This window comes from Ranitomeya variabilis, chromosome 6 (assembly GCF_051348905.1).
Source record: "Ranitomeya variabilis isolate aRanVar5 chromosome 6, aRanVar5.hap1, whole genome shotgun sequence".
Lineage (NCBI taxonomy): Eukaryota > Metazoa > Chordata > Amphibia > Anura > Dendrobatidae > Ranitomeya > Ranitomeya variabilis.
In genome coordinates, this window is record NC_135237.1 from 336,134,772 (window position 1) to 336,150,375 (window position 15,604).

General features: G+C 45.9%; 1 protein-coding gene across 6 annotated transcripts in view; it reads left to right on the forward strand.

The window, feature by feature from the left end:
- LOC143782421 (enoyl-CoA hydratase EchA19-like) overlaps positions 1-15,604 on the forward strand; it is a 187,109-nt gene that overhangs the window by 109,737 nt on the left and 61,768 nt on the right. For all 6 annotated transcript variants that reach the window (XM_077269830.1, XM_077269831.1, XM_077269835.1 and 3 more), the window contains 2 exons: positions 15,169-15,266; positions 15,340-15,484. In XM_077269830.1, coding sequence (XP_077125945.1) covers positions 15,169-15,266; positions 15,340-15,484 — 243 coding nt within the window. The remainder of the gene's footprint in view (positions 1-15,168; positions 15,267-15,339; positions 15,485-15,604) is intronic.

Sequence of the window (15,604 nt, forward strand, 5' to 3'; positions counted from 1 at the left end):
CAGAGAACTATATACAGCCCACAGCAGTATACAGCACAGAGCACAGCCCATAGAGAACTATATACAGCCCACAGCAGTATACAGCACAGAGCACAGCCCACAGAGAACTATATACAGCCCACAATAGTATACAGCACAGAGCACAGCCCAGAGAACTATATACAGCCCACAGTAGTATACAGCACAGAGCACAGCCCACAGAGAACTATATACAGCCCACAGCAGTATACAGCACAGAGCACAGCCCACAGATAACTATATACAGCCCACAGTAGTATACAGCACAGAGCACAGCCCACAGAGAGCTATATACAGCCCACAGTAGTATACAGCACAGAGCACAGCCCACAGAGAGCTATATACAGCCCACAGTAGTATACAGCACAGAGCACAGCCCACAGAGAGCTATATACAGCCCACAGTAGTATACAGCACAGAGCACAGCCCACAGAGAACTATATACAGCCCACAGTAGTATACAGCACAGAGCACAGCCCACAGAGAACTATATACAGCCCACAGCAGTATACAGCACAGAGCACAGCCCACAGAGAACTATATACAGCCCACAGCAGTATACAGCACAGAGCACAGCCCACAGAGTACTATATACAGCCCACAGCAGTATACAGCACAGAGCACAGCCCACAGAGAACTATATACAGCCCACAGCAGTATACAGCACAGAGCACAGCCCACAGAGAACTATATACAGCCCACAATAGTATACAGCACAGAGCACAGCCCACAGAGTACTATATACAGCCCACAGTAGTATACAGCACAGAGCACAGCCCACAGAGTACTATATACAGCCCACAGCAGTATACAGCACAGAGCACAGCCCACAGATAACTATATACAGCCCACAGCAGTATACAGCACAGAGCACAGCCCACAGAGAACTATATACAGCCCACAGCAGTATACAGCACAGAGCACAGCCCACAGATAACTATATACAGCCCACAGTAGTATACAGCACAGAGCACAGCCCACAGAGAGCTATATACAGCCCACAGTAGTATACAGCACAGAGCACAGCCCACAGAGAGCTATATACAGCCCACAGTAGTATACAGCACAGAGCACAGCCCACAGAGAGCTATATACAGCCCACAGTAGTATACAGCACAGAGCACAGCCCACAGAGAACTATATACAGCCCACAGTAGTATACAGCACAGAGCACAGCCCACAGAGAACTATATACAGCCCACAGCAGTATACAGCACAGAGCACAGCCCACAGAGAACTATATACAGCCCACAGCAGTATACAGCACAGAGCACAGCCCACAGAGTACTATATACAGCCCACAGCAGTATACAGCACAGAGCACAGCCCACAGAGAACTATATACAGCCCACAGCAGTATACAGCACAGAGCACAGCCCACAGAGAACTATATACAGCCCACAATAGTATACAGCACAGAGCACAGCCCAGAGAACTATATACAGCCCACAGCAGTATACAGCACAGAGCACAGCCCACAGAGAACTATATACAGCCCACAGCAGTATACAGCACAGAGCACAGCCCACAGAGAACTATATACAGCCCGCATCTCTTCTCTTCCTCCCCTCACCTCCTCCGAGAATGGCCCCACAGTCCAGAAAAAAAAAAAACTCTCCTCACCTCTCCTCGTGCCCAGCGTTGCTTCCTGGTTCCTGCTCCTGTCTCAGCAGCTGCAGTCTGCCCGGGACACAGCAGGTGCGCGATGATATGACATCATCGCGCACCCGCAGTGTCAGAGGCAGAGCGGGGAATGATGGGAGAGGAGCGTCTGTAGACGCTCTCTCCTCCATCATTGCATTCAACTGTACCGGCGTCTATACGCCGGTATAGTTGAATGCGGGGGCGGCGGATTGAGCGGCCCACCACTGGCACCGGCCCTTCTGGCATTTGCCAGAAGTGCCCTATGGCCAGTCCGGCCCTGCAGGTATGTATCAATCCTTCCTCAATAAAAATGTTCAGGTCAAGACAATTAACTGATTCTGTGCTGGTTGTAAGGTAAATTTTAAAGAATAATGTAATGTAGTTAGCACTAACTGTGCTATCTCTGTATCTTGTCCACATAGTAAAGGCAGTGCTAGGAGTCAGGGAATCGGCTGTGCTCTTCTAGTAAAGTTTAAGTGAAATATCCTCAGTGTAAACACATAATAATGAGTCCCTGAGGATTTAGGAGTCACAGTAAAATTCGAACAGTTTTTCTTAATGGAGGTTGGGAGTTTTATCGAAGGCCGCATTTGTCACAATTCACCACTAGGTGTCAGTGTAACCATTGCACTTCATGTAGGCGCTTTTGAGCTACATTTCTATTTCAGGCATTAATTCACTGATATAATAGAAAGTAACTTCCTCCTAGGTACACACATTGTACCTGAGCACATTGTTAGAGTTTTTGTTGGAATCACAGAAAAAACGTATTCCAAGGGACACCCCTGATGGAGCTGTTCACTTGAATGAAGCTGATGGAGCCACTGTGGACATGGTCATGGTCTCTGTCCTGGCAGTGTTAATCATTTTCTAACATGCACAAAAATCTGCTTTGCCATATTTTTTTGCGTGTCAAAAAATTCAGACTAACTTTGGATTGCTAATTGTGGTCCACCGTGTATAATTAAGTGAGCTTGATCCAGCAGTTGTGAATACAATAAGAACAAGGGGTCATCCAATATATATTTTTTTTTAGTTTGAAAATGGGCCATAAAATAACATAATAAAACCACATACCTACGAGACTTCTTGCCATTCCTCCAGCTTCCAGTGTTTCAGCCGATCTCTTGGCTTCTTCATCCACTTCCACTTGGGTAATAAGAATCAGTCTCATAGTTTATCCTTCCAGCTTGGATAGAATATAACTGCTATGACCAAGCAGTGGCCACTGACTGGCCGCAGAGGTGACCTGATGCCTCCCACATATAAGAGGAAGCTAAGGGGCTTGGGGCCATTGTGGGCTTATTTATAGACTGCTAAAACATAGCAGTGTGGGAACAGAACACATTTGAGATGGGTTGTGATGAACTGGAAGTTGTAAAGGACTTCAGCCTACCCAGAACGATGGGCAAATCAACAATGAAGTCACTGTCTATATAAGGTCTTCAAATCGAAGGAACATGCGACAAAGACACGGCTCGTACAGTTCGTTCATCCATCCAGTCACCATGGCTCAAGATCAAGCCGAAAACCATTTAAAAACAAAACAAAAACATGACCCCTTTAATATTCCTATTGCTACTATTCCTGAACCCTGTCACACTTGGAATATTGTGCCCTGTTATGTTTTTGAGATTTGAAAATGTTTAATTTGTGAATAATACCGTAGTTTGTGCACATCGATGTAGAAAATGTTGGAGGTATATAAATAATGGTAGAATAAAGCTATGGCTTTTATAATCTATAAAATAATTGAAATGATTTAACTCCTATAAAGTAATTGTATATATAGGACTAAATGTTAGCGCCTTTACCTACAGTAGTTGGGATTTGGGGTCATGTTCAGTAGTAAAGCTGATAAAGCAGAAAGGACCAGATGCTGTGTCCTCGTTAAAAGCAGCTCATGAAATGCTGTAGTCAGTTTTCGACTCTGCTAAGCTTCAGTTTTACAAAAAATGTGAGCTGAGTTGTCTCAAAAAATGGATTGCCATCAGGAGCTGTAATTCTACCCTAAACACACTAATTCCAGTAGTCATTCTGACGTATGCGCAAAGGGGCCAAGTGTAAGTTTCCATGTTCTTCCATCACTTTGGTTCATACTGAGATACAGGCTCCCTTTTTTCGGTATTTGCAAAGAAAATATGACTTGCACCTTTTGTTACATGACCAGGAAGTCAGAGCGCTGAGCTGGGAAGCTATTAAGGTTAAACTTTCCTAAGAATCTTGTTTTTATTATTTCACATCCTACATTTTTCATCTGTGGAAATAAATCCTTGATAATTGGCCACTGATTTCCTGAAAGACCTGCTCAGAAGGGTTTGTTGTGAATGCAAACAAAGTGACATCACTGGTGAAATCATATTTAACCCATTCTCCTCGTATGGCTATTTGTATACTTCTTCTTAGATAGTCTTAGCGGGTCACTTTATTTATTAAAAGGGTTGTCTCATAAACGCCATTTTAGTTCTTCAGCAGCCTCCTAACTCCTGTGGGATGAAGAACCTGTGGTCATGTGCGCATGATGTGATCCTTCTAACACAGAAAGCTGCACTGATAATGCAGGGCAGGCATCAGTACAGTTTCTACTTTCCCAAAGCGGTTTGTCTAGCAACTGATTAGCCCACCGGTAATCTGCCCAGCTGGGCAGATTACCAGTCATTGCTTGTTGATGACCGGTGAGTTTTTAACTGACAAGCTATTTACTGTCCTGTAATAATACAACATGGCATTATATATGGCATATGCGCCTTTTGTCATTGGTATATGTTAGGAAGACTCCTTTATGTGTGCTGTATTCACAACAAGCTCTACAGGATATACTAATATATAAGCATACAGTGGCATACATCATCCATGCTGTCGCTTCATAAAAAGCTTATACAACGCTTTATACCTTTTCTGTCATAGACTTTTGTATAGAACAGATTCTTTCTTGTATAGTTGAAAAAAGGTATGCCAGCGCATACCATTGGAGGCCAAAATAACACGCTTTTAGCCAACCGCCATCAGTTAAATGCAGCCTTCTGGTGTAAATTTCAGGGGCTTTTCTCAGTATATACCCCAAACGTAATGTGAGCATATCCCAGGACAACAGAGTCTACCCTTATATTAGTATTCACCTGAAAGAGTAGTTGTGGTTTGTGATTGCTGGCTTATTTTATGCAGTGTTTTAGTACTGAAATATATCTTGCTGGAAAAGGCAGAATTTGGTGCAATAACTTTCCAATTAAAAGGTCTTTTCTTGTTTACACCCTTCTCTAATTCTACTTCATTAGGGAAGTGCCAATATTTTAATCTGTTTCCATTTAGAAATGAGTTGCAGCTGCTGTAAGGTATCTAGAGATCAACTGGTTTGAGAAAGTTCTTCTGTTTGACGTAGTTATATGTCGCAAGGATTCCAATTTTGTATCTGCTTAATATATGTATACTTGTTATAGATGTACCTCTAGGGTGTGATATTATACACAAAATCGTGCTCTTACACTGTATAAATATGTTTTTGTATATTATCGAAGTCTTTTAGAGGGTATTCCAGACACGAAAAAAAAAAAAAAAACACAATCAGGCTGTCCTTTTATAAGGAGTCTCTAAACCCCATGTTACCTTTTTCTATTCACCACGACAGCACCCACTAGAGGGAGGGGATCCGCCCCTAGGAACAGGAAACCTACAGAGAGATAAAAGGGGCGGCCCTCCCTCGCTCCTCAGTTGGTTTCCTGTTCCTAAAGGGGAACCCACAGAGAAGATTCTCTGGGATTGTTGAGAAGAGGAAAACTCGCCTGGATGCCGCCTGGGCGTCTCTGCTGAGCGACAGGGGCTCCAGAGCGAGTAGACAGAGTCGGGGGTTCCTGCTGGTTCCCCCCCATCTGCTGCGGTCTGCTGAGAGGCCTGGAGTTAAACAACGATCTCCCTGCTGGGACATCGATTGTAGGGGATGACCGGTGGTGCGGTGTGCCTGGGCTGACCGGATTACCTGTGGAGGATGCAGGTTCCCTGAGCCAGGTAACGATACCCTCCGGAGTATGTGGAGCGGTCGTCGGCTTTCCCCAGTCCCTCAGGTATGGCGGCGACATGGGCGGAAGTAGCGCTCGGAGACAGCCGGCAGGCTGCAGAGACGCCGGCGCATGCGCGGTACAGCCGAATTCCGGATGTAGTCCCCTGCACCTCTGAGGTCGGCGTTCTATTTCCGGGGGAACCGCCATGTTGGTTTCTTCTAGGCGGTTTTTGTCCCCCTGACGCTGCACCGACTGAGCAGGTAATATTAAAAAAAAAAAAAGAAAAAAAAAAGGGGTGTGTTTTGAAAAATCGGGATCTGTGGAAGCGCATGTAGCGCGAAACAGCTGTCATCCCTGGACACCATGCTCTCCCTGTCCGTGTCCATGTTCTAATAAAGACTTTTTTAGCATCGGGAATGGTGAGTGCTGACCATTTTTTCTTTTTTGTTTTGGTCATATGCATATCTTTTGGTTGAAGCACCCCATAAGCCCATGCATTGAGTAGTGGGAATAGGAGCTGGTACAGCGCATTGTGGCACGCCGTTAGGTGATCGCGAAAAGCAGCAGTGCGAGTATTTATTCTCTTTGTGTTTTGAAAAGTCCTGCACTATAAATTGCACATGGACTGTGCAGACAGCGCGCTATCATGTCGTCCCAAGAGGAAGTCTGTGAGCGCCCTATGGAGGTCCCACTAATACCCAGTGGTGAGACCAGAAATAGGAGTAGTGGACACTCAAAAAAGAGTGACTCCACTGACAAATCAGGAAAGAAGTCGTCCCGTTCCACACCCCAGGCCAAGCAAACCCAGCAACCGGTATACAGATATACTTCTGGGTGAGTGTTATATAGCTTCAAGGAAGCTTATAGTGTTTCCTCTGCTTATATTTTTAGGCAAAGAGGATGGGGAAAACCAAGCACAAACAGTGTGCTATATGTACTGAGCCCCTGCCTGACTCTTATCTTAAAAAACTGTGTCAGACCTGTATAGACAACACCTTGCGGCAGGAGGAGTCTGTTAAGATGAATGAGATACGACTTATAATTCGTGAAGAGCTGCAGTCGTTAGGAAGTGGTCCCTCCGTAAATATGGAAAGGAGAAGTAGGAGAATGTCCTCGCCTAAAGCTGACACGTCAGCAGAGAGTGGGGAGGTGGACTCAGATGTCTCTCAATCGTCTGGTTCATCAGATGAACAGGATTATGTCTGTTTTCCTACCGATGGTGTTAACAACTTGATTAAGTCGGTAAGGAGTACGATGGGGTTGTCTGAATCAAAAGAACCCCAAACGCCACAGGAAGTTATGCTCGCTGGTCTATCTCAGCGAAAAGGCCATGTATTTCCAGTAAACCAGGCCATAAAGGACCTCGTTAAGAAGGAATGGAGTAAAGGACAAAAGGGGTTTGTGCCAATACCCTGTAAGAGGCGCTACCCCTTTGATGACGAGGATTTGAATTCCTGGGCTAAAATACCGAAAGTTGATGCGGCCGTAGCATCTACATCTCGCCGTTCTTCTTTACCTGTGGAGGATGCAGGTTCCTTATCCGATCCCATGGATAGAAAATCAGACGCACTTCTTAAAAAATCATGGGAGGCCAGTGTCACTGCTTTCAAGCCAGCGATCTCAGCCACGTGTACCAGTAGGTCTATGCTGGTTTGGTTAGAGCAGTTGGACCAAAATATCAGAAGTGGCGTATCCAGGGAAAAATTACGTGTGTCCATTTCCTTGATTAAGGGTGCTGCGGCTTTTATATCTGATGCCTCCGTAGATTCTCTCCACCTGGCGGCCAGGACAGCTAGCCTCTCCAATACTGCTCGGCAAGCATTATGGCTAAAAAACTGGAAGGGGGATGCCCAGTCTAGATCCAAATTGTGTTCCATACCCTGTCAGGGTGAGTACCTCTTTGGAACAGTGTTGGATGAGATACTCACTAAGGCGGGTGAGAGAAAGAAGGGGTTCCCTAATCCCTTTGTTCCTTCTTACAGAAGGGCATTCAGGAAGCCATCATTTGGCAGAAAGGGAGGCTTTAAGGACCAATGGAGAAACAAGGAGTTCAGGCAGAAGGGCAATTTGTTCAACAAGCGCCCCTTCAGGCCAGCCGAAAAATTCCGGGAACCCTATTCCACCAGTGGGCGGTAGACTTCTGGGATTTATTGATCAGTGGAAGAAAATAACTGTAAATCCATGGGCCATAAATTTTATATCTTCAGGCCTCACTCTAGACTTTATCCGAAAACCTCCGGATTCCTTCCTGCTCACCTCCCTAAAATCCAGACCACAGCAAGAAGCACTGGAAATTGAAATTAAGTCCCTTCTAGCCAAACGGGTCTTAATAGAGGTTCCGTCATCTCAAACGGGGGAGGGGTTCTACTCCCCCTTGTTTTTGATTACTAAACCTGACGGATCCTTTAGAACTATATTTAATTTAAGGAAGCTGAACACCTTCATAAGACCCAGGCCATTTAAAATGGAATCTATTCGATCAGCCATAAAAAATTTGTTCCCTAACTGTTACATGGTAGTACTGGATCTTAAAGATGCTTATTACCATCTTCCTATACACCAGTCACACCAGCAGTTCCTTCGGGTAGCAGTTTTTATAGATGGGCAGGTTCGTCATCTACAATATAGAGCAATGCCCTTTGGCCTATCTATGGCTCCAAGGGTTTTTACTAAATTATTATTGGAGGTAATGTCCTTTCTGCGGTTAAAAAACACACTGGTCATACCATATCTGGATGATCTCCTAATTGTGGGAAAAAATGCCCTGCAGTGTCAGCAACGGTTGGAGGAGGTGGCGTTTTCGTTACAAACGCTTGGCTGGATTGTCAACTGGGAAAAATCTAGACTCCAACCGGTTACTTGTCAAAAATTTCTAGGACTCCTTCTGGATTCAGTTGACCAAGTATGTTGGTTGCCTGATGATAAGAAAGCTTCCATTATTGACAAAGTGGGTTTAGCAATCAAAAAACGTAGTATGTCACTGAGGAATGCCATGTCGTTACTGGGTTCACTGACATCATGTATCCCTGCGGTTAAATGGGCGCAATTTCATACCAGGCAGCTCCAGAAATTTATATTACAGGAGGACATTAGAAGTAGGGGACATTTGGATCACACAGTTTTTCTAACGTCAGAAGTAGTACACTCCCTTACATGGTGGTTAAATTGGGAAAATCTATCAAAAGGGGTACTATGGGTCATCACTCCTGCTACTGTGGTGACCACAGATGCTAGTCCTGAAGGTTGGGGGACACATTTTGGGGATCAGGTGGTTCAGGGTCTTTGGTCCAGTTCAGAATCAGCTAAATCCTCTAATGTTAAAGAATTAAAGGCCATATATTATTCCCTGCTCCACTTTCTTCCCCAGCTACGAGGCTCTCACACAAGGGTTTTTACCGACAACACCTCTGCGGTGGCCTATCTGAATCATCAGGGAGGTACACGGTCGGACAATCTTATGGAAGTCACATCAGACATCATGATGTTAGCCGAAAATCATCTATTATCCTTGTCAGCGGTGCACATCAGAGGCATAGACAACTTTCGTGCAGATTTCCTCAGCCGTCATACCCTTCATCAAGGGGAATGGATGCTCAACAGAAGAATTTTCAAATTGATAACAAACTGGTGGGGCATGCCTCAAATAGACCTATTCGCAACAAGGGCCAATCGTCAGGTCAAAACATTTGCTTCCCTTTGCAGACTGGACAACCCGGACATATTCGATGCCCTTCAGGTGCCATGGACATTCGACCTGGCTTATGCATTTCCTCCATGGAATCTAATACCAATAGTAATAAGAAAAATAAGGGAGGAGGGGGCAAGAGTTCTGTTGATAGCCCCATTTTGGCCCAAAAGGCCATGGTTCTCATGGCTAAGGGCAATGTCAACTACAGACCCTTGGATTCTGCCCCAGACCAGGGACCTACTGTCTCAGGGACCGTTTTTCCATCCTCGGGTAAAGGGCATGAATTTGACTGTATGGAATTTGAGAGGCAGTTATTAACTCTAAGAGGTTTCTCTAGCGGACTTATAGATACCCTCATGAAGAGTAGGAAGCCTTCTACTACCCAGATCTATGTCAGAGTCTGGAGGAAATTTCTTGAACTTTCTTCTGAGGTGCCTATATTTTCAATATTGGAGTTCTTGCAAAAAGGACTTGAATTGGGGCCTTCTGTAAATACTCTGAGAGTCCAGGTTTCAGCTCTAGGAGCCCTCTTTAGTTATGATGTGGCAGGAGATAGATGGATATCTTGTTTTATATCGGCATGTGAGCAATCAAAACCAATAGATATACCACAGGTGCCTCAGTGGGATCTAACTTTCGTCCTAGATGCCTTGACGCAGAGCCCGTTTGAGCCTCTTCATGCAGCCTCTTTAAAGAACATCTCGTTAAAAACGATATTGTTGGTAGCCTTATCAATAGATCCTCCTTTTCTATCTGTGACATCCGATAGGATAATTTTGAAAACGGACCCTTGTTATCTCCCTAAAGTAGCCACTAGTTTTCATAGATCCCAGGAGATCTTATTACCTACCTTTTATAAAGACCACTCAACTCCAGAAGAAGTAAGACTTCATACCCTAGATCAGGGGTCCCCAACCTTTCTTACCTTGAGAGCCACATTCCGCTATGAAAGTTGGTCGAGAGCCACAATGCAGATAAAGACATAGTCAAACCAATTTACCTTTATAAATTTCGCGCCATACCTGTTTTGAATCAGGGAGGTGTTTTCTCTCCGACTCAAGCTCCTTGCATCCATTCATCATGCCCCTCTGGCCCCCGGGAGCCTCTGTCTCCTCATGTCAGCGGCGCCTGCGCTGTACAATCATTATTCGGGCATGCGCCATCCACTGATGTACTGATATCGCGCCTGCGTGTAGCAGAGGCCCCAGATCCCGCCCTGCAGTGTGTTATGATTTTTTCACACTGCGGGGCTGGAAATCTGGTGCCTGCACAGCGAGTCTCTCTGCACCTGTCCCCATCTCCCTCCACCTCTTTCCGACATATTACAGGTGCAGAGATCCGCACTAGACAGGCAACAGATTCAGCCCCGCAGGAGGGAGATGGGGACAGCCACAGAGAGACTTACTGCGCAAGCGCCAGATTCACAGCCCCGCAGTGTGCAATAAATCATAACCCACTGTGGGGTGGGATCTGGGGCCTCTGGTACATGCAGGCCTGATCTCCATACATCAGTGGATGTAAGTTCCAGGGCAGCGCGCACGGTGCATGCCCGAAAAATGATTGCACAGCGCAGGCGCCGGTGACGTGAGGAGACAGAGGAGGCGGCGCCTGGGAGACTGAGGGGGATGATGGATGGCAGCGAGGCGCTTGAGTCAGGGGGAGAAAACATACCTCCCTGACTCAATACAGGTATGGCGAGCAATTATATTTGTATTTCTGCATTACTCATGATAAAAAAAAACATAAGAGCCACCTTCAGAGAATGCAGCCTTAGTGCTGCTGAAGGTGGCTCTTTTACCAATAGGTAATGGGGGGTGACAGGTTATCTTTAAAATGCTTGTTAGGACACTTATATATACTTATGCTAAGTGCTTTACTTGGACTAGCCTGCCCTTCTATCCGGATTCCGCAATCAGTGACTGCATTCACACCTGCGCAGAGGCGCGGGTCACTGTGCTCTATAGAAGCCGCAGTAACCAAAGTCTTGCGAGATTTGTGAAGTCTCGCGAGACTTTGTGCGACTTTAACAGATCACAGTGACCCGCTCCACTGCGCAGGAGTGAATGCGGTCGCTGACGCTGGAGGAGCGGCAAATTACGGGGCAGGCATTGCAAGCGGCGGGGCGGCTCCTTTCACACATAGCAGGAGCAGGTGGTGGGCGGGTATTACAGGCAGGGGGACGGGTAATAGAGCCGGCGGGGCGGCTCCTTTCACACATAGCAGGAGCAGGTGGTGGGCGGGTATTACAGGCAGCGGGGCGGGTAATAGAGGCGGCGGGGCGGCTCCTTTCACACATAGCAGGAGCAGGTGGTGGGCGGGTATTACAGGCAGGGGGGCGGGTAATAGAGCCGGCGGGGCGGTTCCTTTCACACATAGCAGGAGCAGGTGGTGGGCGGGTATTACAGGCAGCGGGGCGGGTAATAGAGCCGGCGGGGCGGCTCCTTGGGGACTTTTTTCAGTGACCGTCGGCGAGCCACATGCCTGGAGCAGGCGAGCCACATATGGCTCGCGAGCTACGGGTTGGGGACCCCTGCCCTAGATGTTAAAAGAGTTGTTCTAGCCTATTTATAGAGAACTAGGGACTGGAGGAAGAGTAGGGCTCTCTTTGTTTCTTTCCAGGGTAAAACCAAAGGTTCCAGGGTCACAAAGAACACGCTATCACGCTGGATTAGAGATGCCATAATCCTGGCGTATAAAGCTAGAGGAAGAGATCCTCCAATGCATGTGGGAGCGCACTCCACAAGAGCCGTGTCGACCTCCTGGGCAGAAAGGGCGAACGTGCCAATAGACCTTATATGTAAGGCTGCAACTTGGTCTTCGCCAAATACCTTCTATAAGCACTATAGATTAGACCTATCTGCTGCTTCTGATCTAACCTTTGGGGTTTCGGTTCTTGACTCAGTTAACCTACCCAATATATAGTCTCTGTAAATCTCTCTAGTGGGTGCTGTCGTGGCGAATAGAAAATACCGGATTACTCACCGGTAATGCTCTTTTATAGAGCCCACGACAGCACCCATTCACATCCCTCCCTTTTCTTTTATTTAGTTGCCTTGGTAGGGAGATGTAAATAATAGAGTAATATAGTATAAGGTTGTAAATATGTATATATGTCTGAACCTGTTAACTAAAACCTGGCGGCGGTTCCTCCTATTCTCTGTAAAACAACTGAGGAGCGAGGAGGGCCGCCCCTTTTATCTCTCTGTAGGTTTCCTGTTCCTAGGGGCGGATCCTGTTGTGAATTCTGTTCTCGAGCTCCCTCCTGTGGTTATGAATGGTACTTCGGCGAGTTCTGTTCATGGACTCCCTCTGGTGGCTGTGAGTGGAGCTGCTGGTTCTGAGATTCCTTCTCCAGCTGATCTCGTTCAGGTCTTGGCTGGCTGCTCTATTTAACTCCACTCAGATCGTTACTGGATGCCAGCTGTCAATGTTCTAGCACTGGTTCAGTTCTCTTGGATCTTTCAGATGACCTGTCTACTTCAGCAAAAGCTAAGTCCCTGCTAGCTTATTTGTTACCACTGTGTTTTTGTCCAGCTTGCTATTATGATTTTATCTTGTTAGCTGGAAGCTCTGGGATGCAGAGTGGCACCACCGCGCCGTGAGTCGGTGCGGTGGTTTCTTTTGCACACTCTGCGTGGTTTTTGTTAGTTTTTATGCTGACCGCAAAGATACCTTTTCTATCTTCAGTCTGTTTAGTTAAGTCTGGCCTCCTGTGCTGAAACCTATTTCATTCCTGTGTTTGTGACTTCCATCTTAACTCACAGTCAATATATGTGGGGGCTGCCTATTTCTTTGGGGAATTTCTCTGAGGCAAGGTAGGCTGTATTTTCTATCTTTAGGGGTAGTTAGCTCTTAGGCTGTGAAGAGGCGTCTAGGCAGAGTCAGGAACGCTCCACGGCTATTTCTAGTTGTTGTGATAGGATTAGGGGTTGCGGTCAGCAGAGCTCCCACTTCCCAGAGCTCGTCCTGTATTGCTAGTTTGCTCATCTGGTCATTTCTAGTGCTCCTAACCACCAGCTCAACATAACAGGATCCCCTCTCTCTAGTGGGTGCTGTCGTGGGCTCTATAAAAGAGCATTACCGGTGAGTAATCCGGTATTTTTTTTTTGTTTTTTAGCTCTCCTGCAGCCATCTTTCTGATTCGTTATTGTTTACATTCTGTTCTCTCCTGTGCCTCTACACTACATTTCCATGCAGGCAAAGATGTATCTGTCCCAAAACTGCTTCACACCCACCCTCAGTGCGCACTCCAGCTACAATGCACCATCCTGAGACTCCAATACAGTCTCAAGATGGATAAGTCCGCTACCTACATGTTTTCTCTTGCTAACTTTCCTAGTATTGAGATTCTTCTGCCATGAGTAATGTTCCTGGTGCTGACACTCGTACCACACAGGCTCAGTGTACTGTAGGGGAGTAATGAGACATTTAATATATTCATTTATTTAATCTAATGTAATCTAGTACTCAGGAATGCTTTTCAGCATCCCCCCTGGCCAACCTCACTTCTCTGTGGAGCCTGCATTGCTCCCGTGTCTTCTACCCTCACTCCTAGTATACATTCCCAGTCACTCACAACTTGCCAGGATCACAAGCCATGCCCCACATGACATAATTTATAGCATGCTGCTCTGTAAACCCCGTCCGTTGCTTTCAGGGCTGAGCCCCACCCCTTGCTTTCAGGGCTGAGCTCCACCCCTTGCTTTCAGGGCTGAGCCCCGACCCCTTGCTTTCAGGGCTGAGCCCCGACCCCTTGCTTTTAGGGCTGAGCCCCGACCCCTTGCTTTTAGGGCTGAGCCCCGACCCCTTGCTTTTAGGGCTGAGCCCCGACCCCTTGCTTTTAGGGCTGAGCCCCGACCCCTTGCTTTTATTACTGGGTCTTGACCCCCCCATCCCCACATGCAGTCTGTTTTTTACTGACTAGCTACTTTCTGTTCAAAGCACAGATAGGAAATCTGTGCTTTGAATGGACTGTAGCAGGAAGTAGTTAGCTGGATGTCATTTGACAGTGTGTAACGGCTCAGTTCCAAAGTAGAATTTTAGTACTAAGTAAATTATGAGGATTCTTAATTTTTCATCAGCTTTTCAATTTTCTAATATTCTGTGTTTGCAGAAAACAATACTACAACTACACTACATTAGGGCTGACATTTAGTTTATGAGCTTCAATTATTTAAAGCACCATTCCAGAGTGGTTTTTTTCAGTGCTGGAATGGCGCTTTAAATGTAAGCACCCGGTCATATACCCACCCTCTGGCGTTTTTCGGCACTTCTCTGGTCCCTCGGCGCTATCTTGTGACAGTATCTTCGGACTGTCCGGAAGTCAGAAGCTACGTCACAAGAGCTCAATGCAAGTCTATGAGAGCCAGAACAATATATAGACTTGTATTGAAAAGTGACCTCCGCAGTGCTCCATGAAACACTGCAGCTGCCGGCAGGTAACTTTTCAACGGAGACCGACGGGAGCGATGCTGCAAAACTATGAAGATGGCAGCAGGTGAGTATGAGAAGGGGCAGGGGAATTGCATTTAAAGCATCAATCCAACGGTGCAATAAAAAAAGACACTGGTGTGGTGCTTTAAGACCTACTTCTTGGAGGGACCTCCAGCAATCAGTATTTTTTCACTATCCTGTGAGTAGATGATAATGTGATAAGTTGGATGTAACATTTTATTTTTGGGGGTATTTTTGCCTTTGTTGTCCACTTCATATGCTAAATAGTTTGTTTTCTACCTAAACAAAATAAATACATTTTGGAAGATCTTTTTTTATAAAAGTAATTTGTCTGCAGTACCAGTTAATTTGTGTGGTTTTGTTTATCAGGGGGCAATTTCTGTGCTGGTTTTGATTTAAAAGAAGTAGCTAACAATGCAGGCTCCTTGAAGATGGAACTGGATGTTACTAGGGGACCTGGACCCATGGTATGTTAAATGGTTAAAAGCGCCAATAAAAATATCCTGAGAAACACATTAAGCATTGTACATTTCTCTGCAGGGACCTTCTAGGATGCAGTTTTCTAAGCCAGTCATTGCTGCTGTAAGTGGGTATTGTGTGGCTGGAGGACTTGAATTGTCTCTACTGGCAGACCTGCGAGTTGTGGAGAAAAGTGCAACATTTGGAGTATTCTGCAGACGCTTTGGTGAGTTTATGAAGTTTAGTTGGTTTTCAGTCATTTCCCCTATTGCAATATCATGTACTAATAAATGATTTCTTATCAACACATTCATAATGCCTGTAAACTAACAATATGTAGTGATGG